Raw genomic sequence first — 26,654 nt, forward strand, 5'->3', positions numbered from 1 at the left:
GTGCAAGAAACCCACCCTGAGGTGCCAAAGTGACCAGTCTCCTCTCTCACTTATTACAAGAGTGCACATAATTATCTTGAGGCTTTTTTTGGGGTCATTGTCAGTATAAAAGCTAGGACTGTTAAACCCCTCCTCCAAATGTTGATTGGCCAATCATAGCCTAGCAACTGTAACTAGGTGTCTCGAGCCTGTCAAGCATTGAATTTCTTCACGTGTTTAAGTTGTAAGCACGTGGCCCTAATAAGACAAACAACCAGCATTAAAAGAGTTTGGATGGTGGCATCTTTTTAAGCCTTCCCAAAATCTAAAACACAAGAAAAAGCATTAAAAAATGATTTAACATTGTGTTTGACTCCCCTAAGGTAAGCTGCAATCATTAGCATGTCTGGCTAAATACAGTAAAGTTAGTAAATAATAGCATAACATGGTTAGATTTAGGAAAACAGATCGAAGTACGTTTGTTGCTAAGGTAACGCAATGTGACGCTTCTCATGGGACACACATTTGACATATGTCGACGTACTACTTCTTTACTTTGTGAAAATAAATTTGGTTTAACATATGATGTGAACGTCAGTCTCCTGGATGAAGATGCTGTGTTTATGTCATGCCCCCCCTCTACCACCTTAAGCTCACTTTGCCGCTCTTTACACTATGTCGCCTAACTTCCTCCTTTGCTCCTGTCATAATTACCATAGCCACTTAAGGTTGCCGCCTAAGGACAAAACGTTAACACGGGCTGTATTGTCTGCTTAAACGATCTATGTGGTCGTATTCTGGAGGAGGACAGTCTTAGATTTAGGGGAGTTTAAATTCCAGCAAACGTCAACTGAGATAGCTCAACATTTGACAAACACACTACTTAGTCTTCATCCTAAAAGTCTTTCCTCTTAAAGTTAAATACAGAGTCTGAAAGTACAAACAAGTTAAGCTACGCAGACACACGATTTCTTTATTTCCAGGTTTTCTACATTTCTTTTCTCATACATTACTTTTCTCTTTGCTGGGGACATTCAGATTTAGCTACAGTATTTTAGCATGGTGTTAAGGTATATAGCTATGAGACCAGTGGAGGAGTCAATACAAACGTATGTGTCATGTGAGAACCAGAAAGCTTGACAGGCATAGTAACAGTAACTAAGAGGGGAGGGGCTTAACAACCAGTCCATTGTTCTACCTGTTAAAGTTTCTAAATGAGTCTTTGGTGATTCTCTTTGTTACAGTGTGTGTCTATGCAGGTAACTGTTGTTTGGCTGCAAGAGGAGCAGAGAAGTGGAGAGAAGTGAATCCTGTCACTTTGGCCCCCCTGCAGGGCTCGTCGGTAAGAGGAGAATAGGCCCCCTGAGGCCCCCAGTGGGAAAGAGCGAAATGAGATTTGGTTGACAGTTGAATGTCTCATACTCGTTTAAACAGACGTCCAATAGTGCTTTCTTCTTTGTTCTGCAAAACGTTTCAAAGTCAAAAAAATGTCAGTCGTTATCTGCTGTGTATGAACATTTATGTAAAAATATATGCACTAACAGTTTTTCTGTGTGTGTGCACAAACCTTGCTGCGAGCATCAACGTTGAGCAGACACACCCCGCAAGCCAACTCCTTGGCATTCTTGATGCCGTGCCTCAGAATACAGGAGGAGAAATCGAGGGAGCTTTCATCAGGCTAGACACACACACACACACACACACACATACAAATTTTACTTCCTGCTGCAGGGCAAAATGTAGTCATTTCTATTCTTATAATAACAGCACTGAGAACAAATCTGCTTACAGTAAACATCTCCAAGGATCATCAACTTTTCATGAAGACCCTGCTTGACTTCAGCTATGTGCAGTAAGAACAAACACGACCAGCATAACTATCTTTCTTCTTTTAAGAAAAAATAAGCTACCTGCATGCTTCAATTAAACATTGGTTCCATTTTGTTTCTCTCTCTCCTTGAGATACTGTGTGTTTTATCTTCTGCAGTGTGAAAAACAATATTCCGTCTCTGCTGGCTCTGTGGTTGAAGACTGTCCTCTCTGCTTCTGCTTTACAGACGGCAGCAGACAGCTGGATAAATAAATCTATAAACTCCTTGTCATCCCCTTTGATCTGAACACCGGCCTACCACCGCAACCAAATCGATGAATCATTGATTTTAAGCTAATGGACCGACAATATTGGATTCGCTAACATTTCATTATGTTATCGGCAGCCTTTTAATTGTAAACTGACCCACAGTGCTCTTTTATCATGTGGATTATCTGCATGTGAAGAGTTTGAGCATGTCTGGGTGATAATAGCTGCTGCATACTCTCTATGTGTTTCCGTGTTTGGGTGCTATCCTCAAAAACTGCTCTGTGCTCTGGCATATCTATATCTATATCTATATATCTATATATCTATATCTATATCTATATATATATATATATATATATATATATATATTTATGGGGCATCTTACGGCGAGCTTGGCCAGCGACATGAAGCCCATGAGGTTGTTCCACACCCGGCTGATGTCCTTCAGCAGCTGCTGCAGCTTTTCGGAGCACACGGCTGTCGCCTTGATGCCCAGCTCCACACGCCTGGTGACGCGATACACTTCCACCACCCCTGTCAGAGAAAATACACAAGCACACAAATCACAAAAACATGTTTTGTTGCTCTTTTTGTTCCATCTCCAGGCAGTCACACTGTGTTCAGTCCCTGGCTGTGACATGCTTGCCACTCGCAGCTCATTAAAAACAGAGAAACACACTAAGGGAGTGGGACCTTGTCTGACCAGGCGGAGATAAGCCATCACACCAGAGCTCGTTTTAATCTTGTCCACTCTGTCCTTCAGAGGGTGCAAGGCCACACAGGGTTTCCTTAACAGCCTCTTGTTCACACTGTACAGCTAGTCCTGCCTTGCTTATGGTGGTGTGTGTGCGTGAGTGTGTGTGTGCTTTGTGATTCCTCACCCAGCAGGTACTCCATGCCCTGAGCGGACTGGATGACCTCAGTGCAGACAGAGGAGCTGCTGATGCCATTGAGGATGTTGTTGGCTTTGGTGATGACCTTAATGTGGGAAGACAGAAGCCAATGTTATGACACAGCATAAAATGTATACACATACCCTCCACCAAAGATTAGCATGGGTAGGCAGGTTTTTTAAATGCGAGAATACCTGTTAAAGAAAACGGGGCAGAGTCATTTGTCCCGGTGGTAAATGTCAATTGTAAGCTTTCCAATTAAATGCAGAGGCTAGGTGTTAGTGGGTGTTAGTGGGTTTTTGTCCAGTGGGAGAGTGGCTGCATATGTGTTTTGGCCACAAAACCTCAACTGAAGTCTTCACCATTTTTTGACCACAAAGTCTGTGTTTGTCTTTTATAAAACTCCTGTATACTGTCTCAATTATTCCTGGAATATTTACTCATTTACGAAGTTTCAAAATGAGATGAGTGTGTTTTTCAAGTTCATACTGTTTCCCTCTGATACATCTGTCATGTACCCAGGTGTGCAGACTTTTTCAAGTTTTGAAGGACACTTCAAAATTGTTTTAAATCCAAATTATAAAGGTGTGCTTGCATGGGGAAAAAAATGATTGTCCCACAACGTACGTGATAAGAAAAACACCTTCTGGTTGAAAAACATTTCAGTGCCTTCTGGTTATCTTAATTATTCTACTACATTTGTATTGTCACTCTCACAATTAAGTCTCTCCATGGGACAAGGTCAGACACAGGACGCAAACAAATACAAACCTCCAGAGCGCTTTCCAGACACCTTTGCCACTCATATGCGTAACGCTCGCTCTCCTGCAACAACACAGCACAAAATTATCTCAAATGGACACAAAGGCAAGAGAACAGAAGGAAATATCTGCATTCTGTAGCCTTTCACAGTCCAAAGTATTGTGCTGAAATCTGGTGGCTGATAACAGCGCTAACATGTAGTGCGGTTAACGCTAGGCCCTCCTCACCTCCACCTCCCCAGTCAGGTCCTTGTACTTGTCCCTGATGACAGGCAGGGCGGGTTTCTCGCTCAGGGTGTTGGATCTGTCTCTGAAGGGCTGCTCTGGAGCCGGAGACGGGGGTGAACGCCCAATCTCCTTGTCGCCCAAACTATGACTGCGTTTGTGGGAGCCTAAGGAAAAAACAGGAAAGAAGAGGGAGATGAATTATGTTAGCGAGAATCAGCAACATATATAAACTTCTTTTTGTTTTTCCATATCAGTTCAGCAACCCATGGCAATGACTCATTTTAAGATATGCACCTGTTTGTTTGCAATCATTATACTTCCATTCTGTTGCAGCTAATTCCTCCCGGACAAGGACAGCATGAGTAAATACTTAATTTACGACAAACAATAATTACGTACAAAACAGAGGCACAAATATGCAGGTATGAATTATTCATAGGGACTCACAGACGGACAAATCCTGGCAGGGTACCACAACAAACATAGGCTATTCCAGTGGGGCTGGCAGTTAGTGTGTGCGTGTGTGTGGTTTGTCCAGACACAGGTAATCTACCTCCCACCCCACTGCTCCACCACCCACAGAGACATGCGTCATCCTCCCCACAACCCAGAAACCCCACCATGATCAGATTACTGTTCCACTGGGCAAAGAAGAGAAAGTAAAGCCCTTTTTCTCACACAAATTAAATCCAGCAAAGGGAGATAAATCTGTGGGGTAAATGGGCTTTTATCACAGCGCAGGAAAGGCTGATAAATTATTCGTGGAACATGACACCCGCAAACAGCAGTTAAAAAACGAACAGCCTTTCAGTGGATACGGTTAATTTGAGCTCATGGATTTGTTGGCCTCTGCTAATCCATCTCACAAGTCACTGCCATTAGAGCAGAGCTGTCATCTCAACACTGCCATCTAATGTCTGACAGCTTTATCACAGGTCTGATGGGCCCAGCATGTGGGGGTGGGGTGGGAGAAGACGGTTGAGGAGTGCTGTTGCGCCATTTTAGGGCCAAGGGCTCAGAGTTGGCCAAGAGGGTCAAAGTCTAAATGTAAAATATGTGATGTTTTGGTCAAAATATTTGTTTTTTCACCACAGTTTTGTGCTGAAATTTATTATTGAATTAAGTGATTAATTAATCGACATTAAATTAATTAATAAATCATTTGTCAAGCAACAATGCAAAGATTCACTCTTCATTCAAGCTTCTCAGATGTGAGAGGGCTGCAAGTAAAGGTCTGTGGTGTAGGATTTAGTGGCATCCAACAGTAAGGTTGCAGACTGCAACCAACTGAAACTTCCCCTGTATGTAAAGCTTGTAGGAGAACTATGGTGGCCGATGGGACACAATTTGCCCTATCTAGAGCCAGTGCTTGGTTTGTCTGCTATAGGCTATTATATAAACAACATGGTGAACTCCATGGGAGAGAACTCGCTCTGCATGTAGATACACGGCTCATTCTAAGGTAACGTAAACACAATTATTAGTTTCAGGCAATTATAAACTAATTAAAACACAGTTATGGATATTATATTCCATTTCTGCAAGTATATCACCATAAATCCCACACAATGGACCTTTACAGACTTACATGCTGCTCATCATTTTCTTGACTAATTGGTTGTTTGGATTATATAAAATATCAGGAAACAGCAAAAACTGTCAATCAAATGGTCCCAGACTCCATGGTGACAATAAATGAATGATGAAACACATTGTTAATGTAGGTTCAACATGATAATTGTGACTCACCTTGAACAGACAAGTCAAAGGTCGCCAATTCGTTCTTGATCATCTCCTCACTGGACTTGACTTTGGTCTGAGCGCTGGCTTTGAGGAAGTCAGACTTGCCAAACTTTGGCTTGTCCCCCTGGAAGGCGCCAAACTCATCAGACACCTCACTTTGGTTTCCCTCAGAGCCAGCCTCAGCGGTGGCGGCGGGCGAGTCGGACTTTTCAGAAACAGTACTTGCAAAGTCCCCAAAGTCGTCCTCATCATCGACACCTCCCTGCTCACTGGAGCCAAAATCAGCAAAGGCTTCAAACTTGTCATCTGTGGATGAGCCATCCTCGGCGGGGAAGGAGGTGGTGATCTTTGCTACAGAGCTGCTTGTGATGTTCTCTGTGCTGCCAAAGGTCAGCTCCTTCCTCTGTGCTGGCACTAAAGATGGAAGGGAAGTTCCTTCAAAGCCCTGCGGCTTTCTGACCTCACCGGGCAGACATTCCTCCCGGTCTGACCAGTCATAGCTGGCCAGGGTGCTGAGGGCCGACGTCCCAAAGGGGTCAAATTTCACGTCGTCTCCCTCTGTAATGACAACACAGACATACCGGTGGTTCCTAGATATAGCACAGATGCTGTCATGATAGGTGGTAGATTAATGAGCCTGGCTGAAAGACTGAGATTTTGGTTGGAGTGTCCCTATGTCACTTACCTACGGTTCAAGTGATATCTCTTTTCCTCTAATGAGCATTAGGTTGTGAGAAAAACTCAGGGATTTCAATGATCCTTAAAGATTCACTTCACCTAAAACATATTTCCTCACTTACCCCTAGCGGTGTTGAGTAGATAGTGCACTTCAAAAAAATTCTTTCTAAAAACAATGTCCCAGGTTACCCTGGATAATCCAAGCACACTGTGGACAGTTTTCACTGGACAACCAAAGAATAGTCCCTATGAAAACAGTCTGTGGAGTAACCTGATAATTATCTTTGAAATGTTATTTTTCAACACTGTAAGCACCACAAATAAAAGTCTCCATTGTACACTTGGTACAGGTAAGGGAGTAATATACTGTTTTGTTATTTAAAACCAACCCTCCACCTTCCTGTGTATCATCATCTGTGCTAACCTGCATATTCAGTAGAGACAAAAATGAGATGTATTGCAAAAGGATAGCAGAGTCCTGCACAGGTCTGATTTTTAAGACCCATTCCTGAACCAGAACTGCAACGTGCAATACTGCACCTGCCCTGCCGCCTGCACATGACCAATAAGTTATGCAACCCGCTGACCTGACCCACTGACATAGGATCAAAACGCAAATCCTCCAATGACCATGAGCTGTTAAAATAATTTAGTTAGGCAGTGATCTCTTTGGGATATTTTATAAATGTCAAACTAAGATATAAAATTTTAAAATGGTAAAAAGGTAATACTGGAATAAAATTTAAATGAATATTTTTTACTTAATCTCATTATATTGAGCAGTACATCTCCACACTTAATGTGCCTGTTAGTGACGCACTTCTTTGAAGTGGTTCTTATTTTCTAGCTGGCGAAGAAGGCAGAGGTGACACACAAACTCAGCAGTATGAGGACTAAAACTTTAGAACATTAATTATTCTTCTTAATTAATTTTAATATATTTATCATCCAACACCTGCAATGTTACCAGCATGTTCTTTTTTCACCCAAAACTGAACACAAGAGAGAGATTAAGACAAACTACAACCGGTGAATCACTTTCTTTGCGGGTCACCTGCCGGGTACTCACAGGTACCAAGACCAATGCAGGACTCTGCCCCATAGTCTTTATATTAAAGGTGTGAAAACAAATCCTGTAGCACACGGGCAATCACATACATCGTAATTCAGCCAATTTGTGATGCTGACTTCTTTATTATTATACTGGCGCCTGACTAATTATTGTTGTCACAGTAATACATCCTCTCACCCACATTTTTGAGAGTTCTGTTTATTCTCTCGCAAATGGTAAACAAGTTGTTTTGATGTCTGAGCTGAATCATGTTTATGAGAAGAAAATTACAGTCGTCATTCTACTGAAACACAATGAACGCTAACACTGATGTTCTGTAGTGGATGAGTCCCTCTGCTCTGGCTAACAGATGCTGTTCTCATTGGTGACAAACAGCTTCCCTAACAATAGCCAGAGATGATCTCTTTCTATTACATGCAACCTGAAGAATCTCGTCTCAAGGCTCGCACAACATCAATAAAAGATCTTTCCTGTCACTACGTCTGCTCTGTTTTGTACATGTGTTGTTATCAGTTTCTTTATGACAGATACTAACTGACAAAGCTTGCACACATTTGTCAGCACTTAAGTATTCATGTCAGTTTCCCTCGCACACACACTCACAAACACACAAATCGACCTTGTTGAACCCTTCCTATTTTGCATGACAGCACCCTCAGATACAAAGAGCAATTTGTGAAATTGACAAGGACCTAGTGTTGTAAGCCTTGTGTCGTTAGATCACTTTACGGCTTCTCAAGAAAGGAAAGGAGAAAATAAGACGGTACGCATTTCAGCAATACCAACAGTAATATTTATTACGACAACATGAGTAGAGAGAAAGAGAGAAAGGTCACAAAGTACTGTGAAAGAGGTCTATCATTACAAGAGGTTTGTCAAACTAACACTTGTAAAATTAGATTTCAGTCATTTAGAATACAAGGGCATGCAGAGTCAGGAGAAAAAGGAAGAAAACAAACAGCGAGAAGGTAAAACAAAGATAATCCGAGGATATAGAAGCAGGAACCAGAATGAGAAGGCACATTCACAGACTAAAATCAGTAATTCTGGGGAGATGACAAACTCTGTTTTACTATAAGGATGTAAAGCAACAGGTGTTTTGAAGAAGATATGAGTACAGAACACTTGAAAAGCCAGTTTGAAAAGATAATTCAAAGAACAAGCTCAAGGCAGGAAGCATTAACCCTTTGAGGACCTGAGGGGAACAAATGGTACAGCATCCCAAAAATCAATGCTTGTGTGGAAAGGCTGTGTACAAACTGCACTTTAGAAGCAGTGAGGACTTAAAAGTCTGCCATCTTTATACATTTACAATTATGGAATAAGATTTTAGTCCTGGTGTTTATTCTTTTATCTTAATAAGAGGAGGTGATCACAATATCTGCATTAATCTGTAAGTTAAAACATGAAGTGATCTTGTTCAAGCACTCAAAGGGTTACAGAAAACAAAGAGGGCCATCCTTACACCTGACATCCCAGAGAGGACCTTATTTACATCCAATCACAGATGCAGAAACAGGTTTAAAGAGACAGTATCCTTTTTCTCTTGCTACGGTGATTGTTTGTGAAAGCAGGCTAATGTGCACAAACTCTTATGATCCCCTAAATAATAGCACATCATTATTACTCAAGACAACAATGTTTAGTTTGGAATGTTAACCTAAAATATTGTAATCTTACTAAATACTGTAGGCTACATTTAATTTACATAGTTGGCAAATCACAACAAGATCGAGGAGTCTTTCATAATAAGAGCTCATATTCCTGTAATAAAAATACACTATTAAATCTGTATGTATACACTTTTTTTTCCTCTGATAAAAACAACTTGCAATACTGTTATGCATAAAATGCTATCTTGTATGATGTTCTTGTCAATTTCACAAATTGAAAAGGCAGGCACACTGCAGCAAAAAGCAAGGCAGGAAGGGTAATACTAACGTCATTATGTTCTCAGAGAGCCAGACCGCAGAGCTGCACATGATAATTCATGCTGCAATATCACAGATAACGGTGAAAAAATAAATAAAAATAAAATCAGGTTCCTAAAAAGGAACCTTACAAAAGAAATACTGTCTCTTTAAGATTGCGTACATGTCCAGAAACACAGTGCAAAGCATGGTGAGGTGCTCAAACTGCTCGGCCTGCTACACTTTAACAACAGGTTAGTCCCAGAGCTCTGCGAGAACAAGAACATCGGATAAATAAGGGTGACACGGAAATGTGGAGCAGTTGTTACAGTGGAGTAAAAGCTCCTTAGGAATGTATCGATGTTAAACTGGGCACTGTTATCAGCAGTAGCCTAACTGTTTTGCTGCAGCTCCATGGACTGTTTGTTTGAACACATTATCTTACTCCGTCAGTACAGAGAGGGGCCCGATTTCTTTTGACCACTGTAAAGAAAATGAAATAAGGCAATGGGGATGTTTACATTTATGATTTCTTCTGATCAGGTAGAGAAATTGTCAATTCCCTGGATGAAATGATATGACATACATGTTGTTTGATTAACTGATGTGTCAAAATACTTTAAAGAACAGTACGTAAGATTTAGGGGGATTTAGTGGCATCTAGAGGTGTGGACTGCAGCTTGCAACCAGCTGAAACTTCTCCTGGTTACAATTCTTTCCGTGTTCACTGTTCAGGAAATTTTTACAGGGAGCAGAGTTACCTGCAGAGGTCTCCTCCTCCCGAAAACAAAACACTGAATAAAGCAGTTTTACATTACAGATCAACAATTCTCCAATGCTGTTCAGCATGTCAGAGAAGGCCCGCTAGCCCAGCACCTGCTAATGTGTGCTCATTTTTCTCTCTGATATCTTAAGATCGAGACATTCAGGTGGTTTTTAACAGGAGCAGAATTATCTGCAGAGGTCTCTTCATCTAAAACTCAAACAGTGATTTAAATTGGAAAAAACACTGAATAAACAAGTTTTATGTAAAAAAAAATTCTGTGTTTTTCCAATGCTCTTATTGTGGAGGGGCTGCTAACTACAGTGACTGACATGAAAACACTAATGGCCGTATTAAGAGCCAGTATTTGGTTTGTCTATTACGGGCTACTGTGAAAACATGGTGGTGAAACATGCCAATCTCTATAGACGAGGACCAGCACCATGCCTAGATATAAGCAGCTCATTCTAAGGCAATGAAAACATGATTTTCAGGTGATTATATACTAAAGAAAACCTACTTATCATATTCCATTTCTGCCAATATATCCCCTTAAATCCTACACACTGGGCCTTGAAAGCTTGGAAACAACTGCTGTCCATGCAGACAATCGAATGCACAAAACAAAGTGTTAATGTTGTCAGTTGAAGACTTTGTCAACTTGTACAACTTTCTCAACCCCTTGAAATCCTTCATTAAGATTTAGAAACACTAAAAATCACAAATGCTTTGAGTTGCAAGGCTTTCACCTGACAACAATTACCAGCTGTCTCGGGTCACATTAAGAATTGATCTTGAATATTTTCTGTCAAACATGAGCAATGACATGGACAGTGATATGCTTGATGAATAAATGATGAGCACTGAAGAGTGGAGGAGAGGGAGCGTTGTCTGACATGAATATCACCTGATTATTACCAAAACTGGGTCCATCTTTTCTTTTAATAAATGACCCAACAACAAGTTTTATGTAAACTTTAACTCCAATTACATGGACGTGAGGTAGGGGAGGAAAAGGTGACACGCTATTGTTATCTCATAATTAGAGGGCCATTTGATCCAAATAATACTTCACGGTAAGCCTCAAATACTGCAGAGTAATACAATAGCTGACAGACAGAAAGATGCAAAAAACACGCACTCACACTCAAACACTCTGGCCTGAAAATTGTATTGCATCCAGCTATGATGCACCTGATTTCTTGGCTGCTTTGTGACACAGTTCACTGCTGCTTTATTTCAGAATCTCTCATTTCCTATTTACAGAAACAATTCATTTTCAGCTAATCAAAATTATATTATGCACTCAGCACAAACCAAATGTCAACTGTTAAAAAGGTGAATGATGGCTTACAGATAATGCCTTTGGTAAGCCGCAGCCTATTGTGCGAAACCTGTGATTAGAATAAACAAGAGGATCGTCGGCGAAACACCCTCCTGTACTCGCCTGTATTCAATTCAACCTCTCTGTTTGCGTTGCATGGCACATCAACAACACAAACACACGCAGCGTATGGCCTGTAGAGACAAAAGGTACACTGAAGGGAGGTGTCTGCCGCTGCAGCGTGGACACAACAAACAGGGAGCTTATCCGAGTCACACAGATAGCAGCCAGGGACCTTGTCTATGAACTATGACTGCCAGCACATCAAAACCAGGCACTCGCCATATGTAAATAAATAGAGAGACATGGGCCAGGATCTTTCTGTCATTACAATTACAATATATGAATGGAGTGAGTGAGGACTATGGAAATAAAAAGAGAAGAGGGGAGGAACTAAGGATTTAAATAAATACATAAATATATAAATAAGATGAGATGAATGATGAAATGTAGTATGAAAGATATGATGCATCTAGTCTGATATGTTTATCATGTAGTGTTACGTCTGTCTTCAATATTTGAGCATATTCATTCAATTATGACCTCATGACTTGCCCTTTGACCTCCGGTTAGGTGCTCACGAGTGGGCACTGAGGAGGAGAGGCCACTGTTGGCCTTGGAAATAATACTGTGTGTGACTGGATGGGGCCTCACCAGAGCAATCGCACTAGTTCCTCACCTGTGGCGGGGGGCTGGTGGGCCGAGAGACCCGGCAAATCCAGAGAGCTGTCCGACATCACATGTTTCAGGTCTCCGCCCATGTCCGAGAGCTTCATGTCCAGCTGCACTGAGAGTGCGTCCTCGGAGTCGTCCTTTCCTACGCTGCTCCCCCCGATGGACGGGAGGTCGAGGGACTTTACAGAGGCAGAGTCCTCTTTGGCCTGTTTGAAAGCGGCCACCTTGTCCACCAGAGTCTTTTCTGAAGCCCCGAGAGCTGTGCAGAACTTCGAGGACTGAAAGTCAGCAAAGTCATCTGTATCACTTTTGAGAGATGAGAAGGAGCCACCGCCACTCTCCTTAGTATCGTCATAGGCCAAGCCTCCCTCCAGGGACAGCTGTTTGAATACATCATACTTGTCTGAGCTCTGCTGTTGCCGCTGCTGAGTAGAGGTCTCCCCTTGGACCCCCACGCTGCTACTCTCGCCTTTAGGCTCCCCACCAGAACTGCCAAACGCCATGAAGTCTGCAAAGTCATCCTGAGGCACTGCCACAGCTCCTCCTGCCGCTGAAGCTTGAGCAGCATCAGAGGATGAGCCAAAGAGGGCAAAATCTCCAAAATCATCTGCTCTTCCCCCTGGAGGTTTGGCTCCACCTGGTAGGAGCACTAGAGAGGGGGGCACAGACACTGAAGGGAATGTGCTAGCTTTTGTCTCAGTAGGGGCAGGGACGGAGGGAGCTATAGAAGAGAAAAGGTCCAGGTCGGCCATGTTGAGAGGATTTTTGGGCTGAGAAAGAGACACTGCTGGCTGTTGCTGCTGCTGTGGTAGCTGTTGTAGAGACTGAGAGGTTGGGAAAGTAGAAGGGAAGGCGGGTTGAAAGATCTTGGCCTGGTCTGAAGGGTCTAATGGAGAGACGCTGTCGGCGGTTTTAAAGTCTGTGAAGCCATCGTCAGCGCTGACAGACTTGAAATCTGCAAATCCTTCCCCTGCAAATCAAAGAGAGAACAATTTAAGATCATTAAAAAATATTTATCATGGCTGAGAGACATAATGGGAAACTGACAGCTGCACCAGCTATGCTTCCGTCATTTTACAATCCTACAAGAAAGGAAACGGGTAAATTAGTTATGGCTCTGTCGCTTTGTGACTGTTCATGGTAAACTTCCAGCCTTCTGATGAACAGTGGGCTGCAGAGTGTCAAATCAACAGCACACATCACTGCACAAAAAAAACTCATCATCAAAAGACACTAAAGATACTTCTGCACTACCATGCAATGAACTGTTCACACTGAACAGAACGTGATAAAGCAATTCTGCAAAAAAAAAAATGTCCATCTTAACAAGTTATTTTGTCTCCTCATGTCTGAAAATCCCTCAACTTTTCAAGTAAAAATTTATCCCAGTGAGGTAGTAAAGGTCAACTTGCTGCCAATGCTATTACAGCATTTTTTTTGTTTGTTTTAATTTTTAGTGTCAAGAATATTTTAAAATTAAGCAGAATAAGGGAGACACAATGGTCTACAATAGTCATTTTTTTAGGAATGGCAAAAGAAGAAAAAATGGTCTGGAGAAGACAGATTTGACTGAATGCTGGATAAATACAAAAACATTCATTACTTTAATATTAGTTTTTATACTGCACAGTTAAGTTTATGCTCAAAAGAATGAGTCAGAATATGTGATAAGTTGTACATGAGCAGAAAGAAGAAGAGCCAGTGTTCAGTAACAAAATAAGATTTTCTAGTTTCCTCCTGTTGAATAAGAAAATATCATTCTTCTTTGATGAAATGAAATAATTTAAGTAGTTATACAGTTAGTATAAAGTGGGCTGTTTTGCTTTTTTGTTGATAAAATGTTTTGAATTCAATAAAAGCTGAAATTACCAGTTAAGATGGCTGTTTTTTTGCAATGAGAAAAACTCCATTTAAGCTACAAAAGTCTTATTTTTGGAACAGAATCTTTTTGTCTCAAATTTTTGAAACAAGCCGCTGGTATAAACCACAAAGAAAAAAGTCAGAATGCATTTTTGTGTTTCAACGGTTGTTAATCCACTGCGGTGTAATATATGCATGGTCTGAAACAGAGAATCTGTTCACACTGCTGGTGTACGGTGGAAAAGAGATAACTAATGGGCTCATTAAGGAGATGGAGCCTGACAATGCCAAGGAAAGGTCACCGCAAAGCATGACTTACTGGAGTTGTAAGAGCTGTCCCCATCGGAAACTGTTCTAATGAAACAGGGACGGGAAACACACCGATATCAACACTACAGGCTTGCAAAACAAGATATATTGTAAAGAAATGGCATTAACATATTGCATTGTAGTGATCTGACAGCTTTACAGGATCAGAATCACCACAATCAGAATCCCCTTCATTGGCCAATAATGTGTACACATACAAGGAGGTACACCAAAGTTCTAATACAATGTTAAATTAGAGGGAACCTCACACTAGGGACCATCTCAGAGCCCAATAGGTCCTCTCTGTATTTTGCAAAAAGGCCAAAGGGATTTGTCTCAGAATTACCCTAAAATGTCTTTAAAAAAACAAGAGCTTTGACAATATGTGTGTTTTTTAGAGACAGAGAGAGACTCGGATGTGTGAGAAAGAGTACGTCAGTTTCTTACCGACTGGTTTCTTGTCAGCAGGTTGCTCAAGTTGTCTGAACACGCTGTATTTGTCTCCAATATCTGGATCAGAACAAATAAAGAAGAATGGGTAAAGTATGAACAGAAAATACAACACAGGTAAGCAGTTGCTGCCTTAATGCAGTTTGCTATGACAAACAATGGTTGCTATGGTTCTCTATTTTTGTCCAAGGACCACTGAGTTTATAACAATTTCACTTGAAAACATTTCCATAACACTAAAGGTGCCCTCATTTCAGTAGCTTTGAAAATAATTTCCTCTGCGTTACAATTTAAGCACATAAAGTTTCATCAGGGGACGTTTAGAAATCAGCGTTATTTTAGAAGTAAGAACCAAAATTACCGCCCTGCAGTGGTATGCCTCCGTGCACCAGTCAAGTTTCTCTCAGAGGTTACATCTATATTTGTGACAGTCACAGCACAACACAGATCTATGTAATCAGCACAGTTTCAAGGTGGACACCCAAGAATAGTGTCACCAATTCAGTCCTGAGATATGACACTGAGTGAAGGCCAGGAAAGTGTTTTATGCAGAATATTACTGCGTTACAGTAAAGTTGACCTTTGACTTTTTGGATATAAAATGTCATTACTTCATCATTATATCCTATTAGACATTTGTTTGAAGTTTTGTCAAAAGTAGCACAGGAATTCTTGAGTTATGGCCAAAAACATGTTTTGTGAGGTCATGTTGACCTTGACTTTTGACCCTGGACCATTAATCAGGTTATTCTTCAGTCCAAGTGGACGTTTTTGTCAAATTTGAAGACATTCCCTCAGGGTGTTCTGGAGATTACACGCTCAGAAGACAGAGACAGATTCAAGGTCATAGTAATCTCTCAAGACAGATTCTGCAATTTACGTTGTAGAGAGGGGGGTAGGGCAGGGCTTTGAGTTTGAACGATGCTGCGCTTTAGCCAATCACAATGGAGGGGGCGTGGCAAAGACGTGCAGGTGTCCCCAGGAATTGTGTACCTACAGAAACAGCAAGCTCCGCGTCCATAGCGACCGCTCCACCCAAAACGCCGTCTCGTCAACGTGGAAAAAAAATATTTTTTCCAGCGGATGTCTTAGTTACAACATAATTGAGCTAACTGGAGTAGTTTCATGTCGTATCCGACAACGGGAGGCTTTTAACAGATGACGTCCTGATGTAGGCTTTGCTAAATGTCCCTGTCAGCTGCAGCCACTGCTGCTTTCTAGACATCGTGATTAATCGTGAATAAATACCACACATAGCAACACAAAACTGCTTTGCTAGCTCAATCATGTTGTAACTAAGATATCCGCTGGAAAAAATATTTTATTCACGGACCGTTTATTGAGTTATTACCTTAGTTTTATACAGTCTATGGTTATTACAGACACCGCTAACGGCTAACGTTAACAGCTAACGGTTAGCCCAGCTAATCTACGATAACCATGTTAATTACAAAATGTGCACACAGAAATAGTAACGTTTGTTCAATCATTGTGTTTATAGACTTAACAAACATCAGATTAGTCTACACGGTGATATAGTGACGTGAAAAATGTGATATATAGCTAAACTCTGCTGGTTTTCTATCTGTCTGTAAGTATTTGTAAACAACACGGCGATTCCCTAGGGGCACCGCCGGAAGTGAAGGGCGTGAGCGATCGCCGAGGCCCCTGTGCTTCCGTTAGTCGAAAAACTCTGGGCTGTGCCTCCAGAGGTAAAGGAAGATGGACAGACAGACGGACAACCAGAAAACATAATGCTGCCGGCTACAGCTATCGCCACCACAAAGGCATAGAAATGCTAAATGAAGGTAGACGGTAAAGGATAACAAGTGGTTGGACTATACCTCAACTGTGTCATGGTGAAACATGTAGAAACCCATATGAGAGATGAGACATTAATTGTGTTGCTAAGTTGGTTTAAACAGCTGAAGATCAGATTTTTTTCCCTCCCTAACCTACACTTTAACTTTTCCCAAGTTTACGTGGCTGGAGCATTCCATGGGGAGCACACAATGTTCCTAACACATGAGAGGTAAAGAAGGTACCTGTGGCAGGGGGTGTAGGCTCTGCAGGCTGATCCACAGACAGCTGCTTGAAGACAGCGTACTTATCAGAGGACATGACGGAGACGGACGAGGAACCAGACACTGGAGTCAGCATGGCAGGCGCACTGCAGGGACACAATAGCTACAGTCAGACATCAAGAAGAGTGAGGTTCAATGGAAGAGTTTAATCCCCATAAGCTGATTGAGCATTTGCCCTGGGCTCAAAAAGTTTGGTGAGTGTTCGTTAAAAGCTTCTCATTCAGCATTGTACTATTATAGTGACAGCGATGCTGATGGAGGCTGAGGATACTTATAGGGCTGCAACAAACAATTATTTTCATTGTTGGTTAATATATTGATTATTTTCTCGATTAATCAACTAGTTGGTTTTTTTTTCTATTAAATGTCAAACAATAGCGAAAAATGTCAATGAGTGTTTCCCAAAGCGTAGGATGACATCCTCAGATGTCTTGTTTTGGGGATGCCCGGTAGCTCATGCAGTAGAGCACCATGTATAAAGGCTATGTCTTTGCAGCAGCGGCCACATGTGCGATTCCAACCTGCGGCCCTTTGCTGCATGTCATCCCCTCTCTCTCTGTCCCGCTTTCACACTAAAGCTGTCTTGTCTAATGAAGGCAAAAAGCCTAAAAAAGAAAAGAAAAGAATTAAATGTCTTGTCTTGTCTTGCCCATAAACCAAAAATATTCAATTTACTGTCATAGAAGGAGTAATGTAGGAGTAATAACACCCAAAAATAATCACATTTAAGAGGCTGGAATAAGATTTTTATTTTTTTCTTCCTAAAAACTTACTCAAATCAATTAAACGATTATCTAATTAGTTGGCAATTAATATAATAGCTGACACCCAATGGATGGTTGTAGCTCTACTTTTATGTATTTGTTTTAGTCAAGCAAACCCAAGAAAAAAAAATCAAAATCACAATTAAAACAACTGCCACAAATTCGGGTTACATCATTATTTGTCTAGCTTCATATACTGTAAATGTCTGTTAGTTTTCACAGATGTCTTGTTCAGTCTGCAGTCTGTTAATGTTTGTCATTAACATCTGGGCCTCTCTGAAGTTATGGTGCCAAATGACATTCAGCCCAATAAAGCCCAGCTCTGCTGTGGTGCTTGCAATTTTGCTTTTGTTTTTCAAATTCATACTCCTTCTCATGAAGTTTTTTACTGAACTTGTACCTTGCCTTAAATCAAAGTAACGTAATAAGATACAGTTTGACATTTTGGTAAATCTGCCTATTTGCTTTCTTGTCCTGAGTTAGAAGAGATAATTGATACCACCCAACCACAGACGGTTAGTTTGGATGGCAAAAGGCTGGAAACAGGAAAAAAGTATTAAAAACAAATCCGCCCACCAGCACCTCTAAAGATCACTAATTACCATGATATATCTTGTTTGTTTAATCTGTACAAAAATGCCATTTTACTGGGCGGTTATGTTGCCAGGGAAACACTGGAGACTCCAGGAAGTTACTGGTCCCAGCCAAAACAACAACAAATTATTATTTTTACACTTTGGTTTTTTATATGAGTTGATCAAACAGGTTATACACTGGTTGGTGAGCTTTAGAAGTGTATGTAGGCCGATTTTGTTACTTTTGGACATAGCCAGGCTAGCTGTTTCCAGTACGTGTGCTAAGGTAACTGGCTGGTGCTGGCAGCTTCATTTTTGCTGTACAGATATGAGAGAGGTATCTAACTCACCACCAGAAAACAAATAAGTATATTCCCAAAAATGTTGAACTACCCCTTCAAGTGAATGTTCTTTCTGTATATATGTATCACAAACTAATGAATTAGTATGATACCATTTGTGTTATGTTCTGATGCCACTGTGAGATACAAATAAACAAAGTGAACATGTACAAAAATCTTACTTTCCATGGTAAAAGTAGCTGATCTGACAACACAGAATCGAATATTAAGTGAAATCATTAAACCACTTTTCAGTGAATATTGGTTTCCTTAAAGCCGTTATCTGCAACACATCTGACAGTAAGTTATGCCTGCCAGTCCAAGCTGGCACACCAACATGAGCTTTTCAACTTCACATTTAATTAGACAGCAATCTCAGACTGTGGGGAATTCTTCTTACATTGCTGAAACAGTCAGGAGTGTATGTTTTCAGGGGAGAAATAGGAGGAATTTAAAACGCCTTTGCCACTTAGATGTGAGATACTTTAGTTCTGCTTTCTCTTTGTCTTTCAACAGATAATTGCCTTTCAGCTTCCTCTCCACGAAAGGACGATCCCTCCATATGGGCTTGCGAAGTAATATAAAGAAATGAGCTTATCTACTGTCCACTGAAATGAATTCATTAAGAGATGACCCGAACTCATTGCTATTCTAGGGAGGTTATTACCAGATATTAAGACAGTGTGTCTGTATGGTTTCCAAGATAGACGATGCAAGACACAAATATTATGTAGAATAGCTCAGCTATAAATAACCAAAGAGGGCTGAATATTAGACCCTCATCACTACAACATTTACATCTGTTCTTCAGAAAAACAGTTAGTGTGCCAAAAGAGACAGAAATAATGAGGAGAACTGAAGATGTATACCTCCTGCAATGTAAACTCAGCACTATGGTCATATCAGATAGTTAGAATCACCAACCTAAACTTTTAGCTTTGGAAGGCATTGCTAATTATGTAAGCTAGAATCAAAACTGCATTTTGCATGAAGAATAATGAATTGTTGCAGCATACTCTCCACTGCACTCATAGCTGTTACCTGTTTTGGTGCTGTGGTGCGATGGTTGTTGGGAAACTTCCACCTGACTCCCCCTGGAACTCAGTGAAGGCCTGGTCTCCTGCTCCTGCCTTCGGAGCCTCCTGGAAGTCCTGGAAGTCATCGTCATCAGCTTTGGTCCCCTGAGCAAACAACATGTTAGTGAGTGAGATGTGAATTATGATCAACTAAAGAATAATGCAGAACTAAAGGCACGGCTTTGTTACTTGTGCAGGAGGGAAACTGGCGATGAAGTTAGTGTTTGTGGGTGCTTGAGCCGGTGCTGCAGGTGTCATGGCCATTACTGGTGGTGCTGGTGTGGGCATGGCCATGGAAACTGGGGGCTTGGTCATCATGGGCTGCTGGTGCTGGGGCATGACAGGGGCCATGGCCATAGCCAGGGCCGGCAGGTTGGGCACTGGTGGGGATGGGAACTGACTGAGGATTTCCACATTCATTGCTGGGAGGCCACTCTGAAACACAGGAAACAGGTACAAAGGATGTAAGAAGTGATGTTTTCTTACTGTTAACAAATCCAATGGAAGAACTAAAACCAAAAAGTGTATGCAATGAGCTAAACTGTTGTACACAAACTATTAAAATACATTTATATATGTATTTTTTTTTTTTTATAATGCTTATTAAACCATAACCTTGACCTGTTGGTAACATGTCTAGCTTAGAAATTGCACATAACCTGATTGAATACATATCCCTCCAAACTATTGTAGAAATCCTCACTAAACAAATGGACATTCTGACCAACAAAAATGAGCACATTAAAGAATCCCTTCTGGACATTCAAACCCAGAGTATGCACTATGATCTGATCTTCTCAGACATACCTGAAAACAACACATTTGATGTCCCAGAGGCTCTGCTACAAACCTTCATGCTCTCTCAGCTCAAAATTCACTCAGATACTAAATTATCTTCCATCACATTCACAACGCAGAATAGCTTCAATTAAATTGCTGGCCAATCACTGCCAAACTGGAATACTACAGAGAACTCATCAAAAGCAAAGGAACTTAAGGTAATACAATTGGAAGATAATTGTATTCAAACCTGCACACACATCCCTGCATTTTCTTTCTTCCTGCTGCCTCCCGGTTTCACAAACTCAGACTTCCACACACTACGTTCCAGCCCCACATACCTCAAAGAGTAACTAAGTTATGTTTCTTTTTTTTTTTTTTTTGCCTTTTATCATTTTTCTTTTTTGTGAAACCAACCTTTCATGGGATGAACGTAGCATTCATTCACAGGAAAAGAGCAATAAAAGTCATAGATCACCGAATCAGATTGACGGTGGACATGAGCCTTTACAATTCGCTAAATAAGTCCAACTCTTAAAATCTTCACAATATAACCTGGTATCTATAAATAAACAAAGAGGTGGATCCATTCTGATTCATAAACAAATACATTCTCCTCTAATACCTCAATAATGGACCCATTGGGAAAATAAATCATAATACATACACTTGATGCAGAGAGAGCATTTGATTGAGTAAACTAGATCTTTCTTATCAGTGTTCTACAACAATTTGACTTTGACTTGGAAAGTTGTTTATTTCCTGGATAAAAACACTTATCAAAACACTCATGGCAACTGTCGCCACTAACAGGATTATATCACAATGATTCAAACTTTATTTTGTGCCATTTTCATTTAACTCATTGCTTGTACCATCAGACAAAAATATGAAATACAATAAATTCACTCTGGAAACTTAGAGCACAAAATTAATTCATATGCAGATGATATCTTACTTTACCTTTAAGATCCACAAAAATCCCTACAGGAAGTTAATCAATCTCATAAGTAACTTCTCATAACTCTGATTACACCATAAACTGGACCTCATCAGTCAAACTTCCTATCTGTGACATTTCATGGAATCCTACAACCACGAGGCACACTACTAGTAGTTCATCTATGACAAAATCAAATATTTGGACATTAACACCCCTGCCAAGCTGTAAAGTTATCTCAGCTCAATTATTTTTGAGCCCACTATTAGTAAAAAGCAGTAGCAATTTTAAATGGTTTCAAACCACCTATTTCAGGAAAATTCGTTGATCTCAGTTAAAGACCTGACCCAGAGTTACTGAGAGGGGCAATTTCCTCCAGTACCTACAATTAAAATCAGTTATTAGTGTGCATGCTTCTTCAAAAATAAAATCAAAATAATGAATAATCCACTACAGCCATCCTGATTTGTAGATGAGACCTTGAAATGTTCTACAAACACCAAAATGCTTTCTAACTTAAATAAATTAATAACCTATACAGATAGCATATGCCTGCCTAGTGCTCACTGGAAAATAGTCTCCCCTCTGTAAGACAGCCCTCTTGACAAAGGTCTGCATTTATACATTCAAAAATAAAAGAGCACAAATCTACAGCTAATCTAGTATAAGATTCGCCCTAGAATACCCACCACTCAAGACAAAATGCACAAAATGGGCCTCTCCAACACAGATAAATGTTTGCATTGCACCATGGGCACCACAGACAACTACCTTCACTCTTTATGACTCTGAAAATTTCCTCAAACTTGTTGCAGCAGTCCCCTCTCTCCCTTATTGTGCATAAAAGGTGACTGACCTGAAGTTGAACTTACACCAAAACACACACTAGTTGCCCTAGCTATTGCCAAGACCATACAGAAATCCAAAAAAGCAAGAATCAATTGTTGGTCAAATTCTGTCATGAAGCACACAGAAATGGAAAAACTAACTTTTTGAGAAAGCAAACATCACTTTTTTTAATAAACCTTAAGACTTTCAAGTTTACCGATTCCATCCTCACACCTGCTCATAAATACACATAATTTGTCAAAATTATAAATATCAACATCAAATATCAATACAATCATGTATTCCCTGAAACAAGATAAAAAAGACAGTGTTTGCGTATAAATTATTCAATACAGTCAAGTTCCTTTTGAACAGATGTCACTGGCAGACTCAAACCTTTTCCTCTCACAAGAGAATGCACCTTGTTTGTGTTTTAAAGCTCTTGAAGATTTACATCACCAAAGGTGTCTTATTATTCCTTGCATGGAAGCGGTGGCATGCAGTGTTTCGTGAGCTGCCTACAGATTTGCATCCTCCCAGGGGTGGTGGTGACAGGCCCAGGCTAAGGATGATAAGAAGCCTCCTGCCAAACTCGGCTGATGGGGACTCAGCCATATATTTGGCTTACAATGCTTCACAAGCCCTGGGCTGATTCACAGCGTTGCCTCTTTCTCCCCATTTCTAGCTAAGCCTGTCTAATTTCAGTGTGGAGTTTATGGCGAGGCTCTGCGAAAGCCACGGGCGATGATTAGCAAAGTCGTTCTAAGGGGATAATTTGTTGTGACTCCTGTGTTTACCTGCGCCACACCAATTAGTGCAAGTACAGTGTAGAGCTCCTCCTTGGTCAGCATGCCAGGTGTTGTGCGGTTGGCTGATGCCCAGATTTGCCCCAGTGCTTCCCTTGGAAGACCCGATGACATTAGTATTGGGTAGAGCTTGGCTGTGTCTATCCCTGCCGGAGTCATGGTGAATTCAAGAACCTTCTTGAACATTTCTAAAGAAAGAAAAATTGACAGGAAACAAGTTTTATTTCTTTTTCTAAAACAGTGTAATGTCAATTATGAATATCTGATTCATTACACTGGACATATTCATGTGTAAATGTTTACCTGGGACGAGGCTGTCATTGTAAATCCACGCTGGCAGCATGGGCTGGATGTGCTCTTGTTGTGGGTACACGCCAACACCTGCTGTCACAAGCAGACACACACACACACACACACACAAACACAGACACACAGTTAGTTGTTATAGCAAAAGCCTTGCCCAGCCATACGATTTGCCAAGCCTCTTGGCAGCTGAGCCCTGCTTGTATCGAACTCAACAAAATCATACACCTGATGTCTGGAAGGCTCGGTGCAGATGTAATGCTCTCCTGCACTGAATCACAAGTGTCCTGTCACGTCAGACATCTATAAATCAGTCTGTGGGCTGTTTCTAGCTTCAGGGAGGGGAAGGGAGGAGACTGCCTTGTAAGAAAAAATAATTAAAAATCTAATTTAACTGCTGACATTGACCTAAATAAACTTTTTTTTCCTGCAAATAGATTAACAAACATTTTCTTAAAAAAGCTATGGCTCTTTTTCAGTACCTAACAAGGCATCCTTTTGAGTCTGCAAGGAATCTGTTTACCCAGGCAGCCACTTTGCACATAATACTCCCATCAGTCTTGGGCAGTTAGATGAATCTTATTACAAATCGCCCTGGTCTCCATGATGAGCCTCTATATTTCCCTCGATGACAAAGAGGACACGGACACAGACAAACAAATAACAGCACAAAGGAGTAGCCAAGTGGCATGCACAATCAGCCTTGGATTATGTTGGAGCCCCAGTGGCACCTGCCAATCCATGCACATCCCTGTTAAACCAAAGCAGTCAGCATGCGCCAGAGGTCGTTCTCTGAGAGGGTGTTACACAGCGAGGGAGCAGACGGCAGCTTATTGAGTCAACAGGTATCACCTCAGGACCTCAGCAGTCGATTTCCAGAATGTGTGCTGAGAAAACCAACACAAGAAGGCCTCTCTAATGAGATTTGGCCTGAAGTGGCAGACGTATAAAGAGGGCAGACATAAGAGCAGAGACTTAGCTTAGGAGAAGATGTAAAGACACTGGGGAGGATACCTCAAAGAAACCACCACTCCATAATAATCTTAGAGGTGAACAAAATGTCAGCAGGGTTTCATTTAACATCACACCCAGGCTACAGTAGTATGATGACATGTCAAGAATCTGGTATAAACCAAAGACCCAAAGAGACAGAAATGATTAAGATGCTGCAAAAGGTAAAGAATTATTGTCAGGGTAAGAAAGTATGAAAATATTTCCCCAGGACAGAAAGAAAACCACTGCCTTGATTGTGTGCAGCAAAGCAAGAGAGAGAAGAAGAAGAAGAAGCTATGAAGTCTAATAAACAGGCACTTCTCTCACCACTGTCACTACTGGTTTGAGGAGTTGACTCAGCAGCTGATGGGGGGACGCTGGGCGCTGAAACAGGGACCTCAGGTCGCTTTTCTGTGACGAAGACAGAACTCAAGTCCTCAGGGGCAACAGCCCAGTTTCTCGCTTTAGTGCTGGAGTGATACTGGGCTGAAACTTTAGTTCTAGGAGCAATTTCAGCCAAACTCTGCTTGGATTTAAAGCTAACCTGAGCCATCTTATCAGCAGTGAGATCGCATGAGGAGAATAGCTTCTCTTCCAGGGATGGGCCTAGAGGGGTGAATGAGGAACAGATTTCTTGATAATGCACACTGGCTATACAAAGCAGTTTAAGTTTCTCATTTCTCTGAAGCCAAATTGACAGTTAGACTTGCTATAGGGGGAATTAGGGGGATATTTACTCAGCATTGTGGCTAATTTTTCGGCGCTTCACAGTAAAATTTAGTTGGTTCTTATTTACCAAAGAACCACCCCAAGTTAAATGGGAGAAAAGTGGCACCAATGAAAAATTTGGACATTCGGTTCAGAGGCACAAAATATGGAAGCTGCCGTACCTGATCTATCACTGTGCCAAAGGAAACTGTAGCCGAAATGCAACGTTTGGGAAGACAGGTGCAAAATTCAAATAAAGGCAAAGCAGCCAGTAATACTTATTAAGCGGGCTCTGAAATTATTCTTTTATCTATTTACAGAATTAATCGTCAAAGCAGTTTGAAGGTTTTACCAAAAATCTCCCATAATTATATTTTGCAACCCATTCATTCTGTGATCTTGCTGTTGAGCTGAAAGCATCAACAACAGGCTATTTAAATAAAACAGCCTTCCTCTTGTGGTTTGAATACATGCCTCCAGTTTTTAAATTGTCTTCTTTTTAACCACTATTACAAGTTTACCAGGAGACAAAAACTTCCCTGGCTTCAGATCTTATTTAGTGTTACTTTATGAAAATCAGATGAACTGTGGCTAGGCTCATTAACATTGTAATCTTAGTAAATACTCCACTAAATGGAAGAAATGCGGTGTAATTGTGCGCCCTGATGAAATTTGCGTAGGCTTAGTGAATATCCCCCTTTGTGTGTTTATACTTTTATGCTATGTATCAAGAGTTAATATACAAAAACAGATAAAAGTTGTTCTTAATTAGAATAACCACCAACAGTTTGTTTGATATTCTTTGGCTTGGACACACAAAAAACATGATAAAGTAAAATAATTAAAAAACAAAGATATCTGTTTTTGCAAATGAACCATTCAATATATACTCTTCTACTATATATGAGAACCTGTTACATTCCTGCCTGCACATATAAATCCTCTATTTCCACCATGCAGATTTTTAAAGACCAGTTAACCATGTCTAAGTAGTTATGCAACCAGCAATTGATTCTACACGATCCGAACCAGAAAAATTAGCTCATTTCCCACATGAAGCTGTAAAATATATTCCTAAAGTCTCTCTTCTCTTTTATCAGAGGCAAGCAATCCTGAGGCCATCTAATCTGCTTATTCCAGATGCTAAACAACTAGGTCAGAAATGTCTCAGAGGATTGGTGATGACACTCAACGGAGGGCTTGCTGTTGCATTTCTCTGGACAGAAGGTGATCTGTCTGTCCTTCCATGCATAGTATAGAGACTGAGGGCTATGACAAAGCAGCTGATCATGCGAGAGATCATACGGCAAATGACACATGAGCATGACAGTAATCTATCAAACCACAAACAGATTCAGTTTCAGTGATAGATTCAGCTACTACATGGTTAAAGCCTACTGAGAAATGTTGTCACTTTCTTATGATAAAGCAAAGCCAGTTTTGCATTGCTTCTGCATCCTTGCTTGCCTATTTTGTAGTGTCTGGTGGCTTTAAAGGTTTAGGTAATGAGGCCAGGCCATCTGCTGTGCTGGCTGCATGCTCTAACACTGTACAGCAGGCCAAAACCAAACCAAAATCCACACATGCCAACAAAAATATTCAGCATCAGCAATAAAGGCAACACTACAAGTTAAAAAAATCCTCCGGATTCATTCAAGTGTAAATGAGTAT

The 26,654-nt window shown here is 40.9% G+C and overlaps 1 protein-coding gene across 7 annotated transcripts in view; it reads right to left on the reverse strand.

The window, feature by feature from the left end:
- The window catches only part of synrg (synergin, gamma), a 53,837-nt gene that overhangs the window by 7,046 nt on the left and 20,137 nt on the right, over window positions 1-26,654 (reverse strand). For 2 of the 7 annotated variants that reach the window (XM_033631720.2, XM_033631718.2), the window contains 14 exons: window positions 23,283-23,363; window positions 22,971-23,167; window positions 19,815-20,060; window positions 19,591-19,730; window positions 16,831-16,955; window positions 14,783-14,845; window positions 12,171-13,136; window positions 5,691-6,242; window positions 3,942-4,105; window positions 3,724-3,777; window positions 2,941-3,037; window positions 2,445-2,593; window positions 1,547-1,657; window positions 1,402-1,440 (listed from right to left, as the gene is read on the reverse strand). In XM_033631720.2, coding sequence (XP_033487611.1) covers window positions 1,402-1,440; window positions 1,547-1,657; window positions 2,445-2,593; window positions 2,941-3,037; window positions 3,724-3,777; window positions 3,942-4,105; window positions 5,691-6,242; window positions 12,171-13,136; window positions 14,783-14,845; window positions 16,831-16,955; window positions 19,591-19,730; window positions 19,815-20,060; window positions 22,971-23,167; window positions 23,283-23,363 — 2,984 coding nt within the window. Of the gene's footprint in view, window positions 1-1,401; window positions 1,441-1,546; window positions 1,658-2,444; window positions 2,594-2,940; window positions 3,038-3,723; window positions 3,778-3,941; window positions 4,106-5,690; window positions 6,243-12,170; window positions 13,137-14,782; window positions 14,846-16,830; window positions 16,956-19,590; window positions 19,731-19,814; window positions 20,061-22,970; window positions 23,168-23,282; window positions 23,364-24,602; window positions 24,882-26,654 lie in introns of all 7 variants that reach the window. The other 5 variants (XM_033631716.2, XM_033631715.2, XM_033631721.2 and 2 more) reach the window with 5 other exon arrangements.

This window comes from Epinephelus lanceolatus, chromosome 4, assembly GCF_041903045.1.
Source record: "Epinephelus lanceolatus isolate andai-2023 chromosome 4, ASM4190304v1, whole genome shotgun sequence".
Classification (NCBI taxonomy): Eukaryota; Metazoa; Chordata; class Actinopteri; order Perciformes; family Serranidae; genus Epinephelus; species Epinephelus lanceolatus.